At 45.7% G+C, this 2,662-nt stretch overlaps 1 protein-coding gene across 1 annotated transcript in view; it reads left to right on the top strand.

Annotated features, from left to right (window-relative positions):
* Positions 1-2,662, top strand: part of HAO1 (hydroxyacid oxidase (glycolate oxidase) 1) — a 40,042-nt gene that overhangs the window by 11,975 nt on the left and 25,405 nt on the right. The window contains exon 3 of the mRNA XM_015409455.1: positions 1,283-1,538. Within this exon, the coding sequence (XP_015264941.1) occupies positions 1,283-1,538 (256 nt within the window). The remainder of the gene's footprint in view (positions 1-1,282; positions 1,539-2,662) is intronic.

Below are 2,662 nucleotides of genomic sequence, written 5' to 3'. Positions count from 1 at the left end.
ATGGAGTGCCCACGAGTTAAGAACATAAGAACATAAGAGATGCCAATGTTGGATCGGGCCAAAGGCCCATCCAGTCCAACACTCTGTGTCACACAGTGGCCAGAAATACCAGGTGCCATCAGGTTGCTGGGTGACCTTTGTCCAGTCCCACAGTCTCAGTGTACAAAACCCAGACCTGATTCCGGACGGAAATGGAAATAGATCAGGGTCCCCAATATGGCGTCCATGAGCATGATGGCACCCACCGACACCATTTCCGGTGCTTACCAAGAGTTTTTAGCAAGTTGTTGGGGACAGGGGGTGCTCTTTGCCCAGCACAGCTTCTGATGAGCCATTGGAGATCGGCTTGGCTGCGCAGAATTGTAAAGAGTTGTTTCTGTAATAGCTGCCACCACAAGCACAGGGATCTTCACCACATTGCTGTCTGTCTGTGTGTGCAAGGAAACACTTATAAACAAAAAATACCCAGCTATGTTGATTGAAATGAGCTCCCTGGCGAGATCAGGGCCCTGCGGGACCTCCCACAGTTCTGCAGGGCGGTGAAAACGGAGGTTTTTTAGGCAGGCATTCTGATAGGAGCGGCGCCTCACTGGCTGCGCCCTGTGTTGACTCAGACCCAGAAGTGACCTAGCGTGGTAGCCAGTGTTCCCTCTAAGCCAAGTTAGTGTGAGCTAGCTCACAGTTTTTTAGACTCCGGCTGACACGTTTCTGCCTTCGCTCGGGAAGGATGGCTCCACAGCAAACTAATTTATGCAGTAGCCAAATGGCTCGCTCACAACTTTAATGCCAGTAGCTCGCAAAGTAGAATTTTTGCTCACAAGACTCCACAGCTTAGAGGGAGCATTGGTGGTAGCACCGCTGAACATGTCTCTAATTGCACTTTACTGTTTTGTATCACCATCGATATTAATGCTTTTAAAAGATGTATTTGTAATTTTATAAGATGTCTATTGTTTTATTAGTTTTATGGGAGCCGCCCTTGGCGGGGAAGGCGGGGTAAAAGTCGAAGCAATAAATAAATAAATAGGCTCATTTAAAAATGCATCCTGTTAAACAGAGCTTCGGCCTGCAACAAAGAGTTACAATCAGAGTTACGCATAATCTCACTCCCTGATATTTCATGGTGGGCCCTGCCTTCCGTGGCAGCCGTTTCGTGGTTGAGGTCACCACCCTGTGTCAGGATTCCAAAGGGGCCTGCCGGCTGGGAAAAGATTGTTGAGCCTAATTGATGGGACTCCCGTGTGTCATGTGGATGAGCACTGATTTCCTCTCTGCTCTTCAGCTTGCAGATCAATGGGGACGGGGATGATGTTCAGCTCGTGGGCCACGTCCTCCATTGAAGAAGTTGCTCAGGCCGCTCCGGAAGCAATTCGTTGGATGCAACTTTACATCTATAAAGATCGGGAGGTCACCAGATCCCTGGTGCAGCGTGCAGAAAGAGCTGGGTACAAAGGCATTTTTGTGACTGTGGACACACCATTCCTTGGCAAACGGTTAGATGACGTACGCAACAAGTTTCAACTCCCTCCACATCTGAGGTATGTGTTGGTGCTGGTCCCTCTGCAGTTTTTTTTGGGGGGGTTGATGTATACTTAATTTCGGGGTTCTGCACTCAAGCATCATGTCCCTGTGGTCGTAACTGGCTTGTATTGATTGCCAGGTGTTAAGATGCCTTTTCCTGTCTACAAGGTAACAGTGGATATTAAACCAGGTAAAACAGTGAAGTTCCCAAAAAAACTGTTGCAGATTTCTCCATAGCTAATCATCAAGGGCCAGCCTCTGTGTAGTTCAAAAGATCAGCACAACGGGCCTGGTCATTGCTATGGGGAAAGTGAGTCTGGACTTTACTTGTTCAAAAAAAATAATGTGTAGGTTTGGTGCAAAGCCAGGGGCCATAAACACATCTTCATGAAGCAAACTGAGTAAGTGAAGTACTGCGTGAAGAACATTCTTTTGTGTGTAATAATGTAATGGGAACTTAACCCTTACAGAGTACCTGCTCCTCGCCAAGTGAACACAAGACACCCTTGCCTATTTATTTTAATTGATTTGTTTCAATATTTCATTTATTTTTATTTATTTACAGTCCATCTTTCATGCTGAGGCATGAGGCAGATTACGTGATGTAAAGCAATGTAACCCAGCAGCGTGAGAGATTTAATAAACAATGCAGTAGGACTAGGGTTACAAAAATTAAGAACAGTGTGATAAAGTATCAAGAGATGTCATGTGATGCAGAAAATGGAATTACAAAGGTAGATAATATATACAACAAGTGCATAATATATAGCGTACACAGTAGCACAGACTACAGTACTTTTCTCTTTATAAAAGTTACTTCCTGAATCATTCTGTTATACAGCAGAGCTTTGTACAAATGCCATCCTGAACAAGTCTGTTTTACATAATTTGCAGCAGGGCTATTTTTGGGCAGGAACGCACAGGAACGGAGTTCCGGCTGGCTCCCAGGTTGGCCACGCCCAGCAGGAACTCATTAGCATAATAGGCCACACCCAACAACAGGAACTCATTAGGATTGGCTACATTAGGGGTGTGTGGCCTAACATGCAAAGGAGTTCCTGCTACAAAAAAGCCCTGGGTTTTGACCACAAACAAGGTAAACAGAATAACAAGCAAAAGGTGGGTTTGGCTGGATAACCAC

This window comes from Gekko japonicus, unplaced genomic scaffold, assembly GCF_001447785.1.
Source record: "Gekko japonicus isolate JY-2015 unplaced genomic scaffold, Gekko_japonicus_V1.1 scaffold846, whole genome shotgun sequence".
In the NCBI taxonomy this organism is placed as follows: Eukaryota; Metazoa; Chordata; class Lepidosauria; order Squamata; family Gekkonidae; genus Gekko; species Gekko japonicus.
The sequence above is the reverse complement of the archived record's forward strand: the minus strand, read 5'-3'. Positions and strand labels throughout refer to the sequence as shown.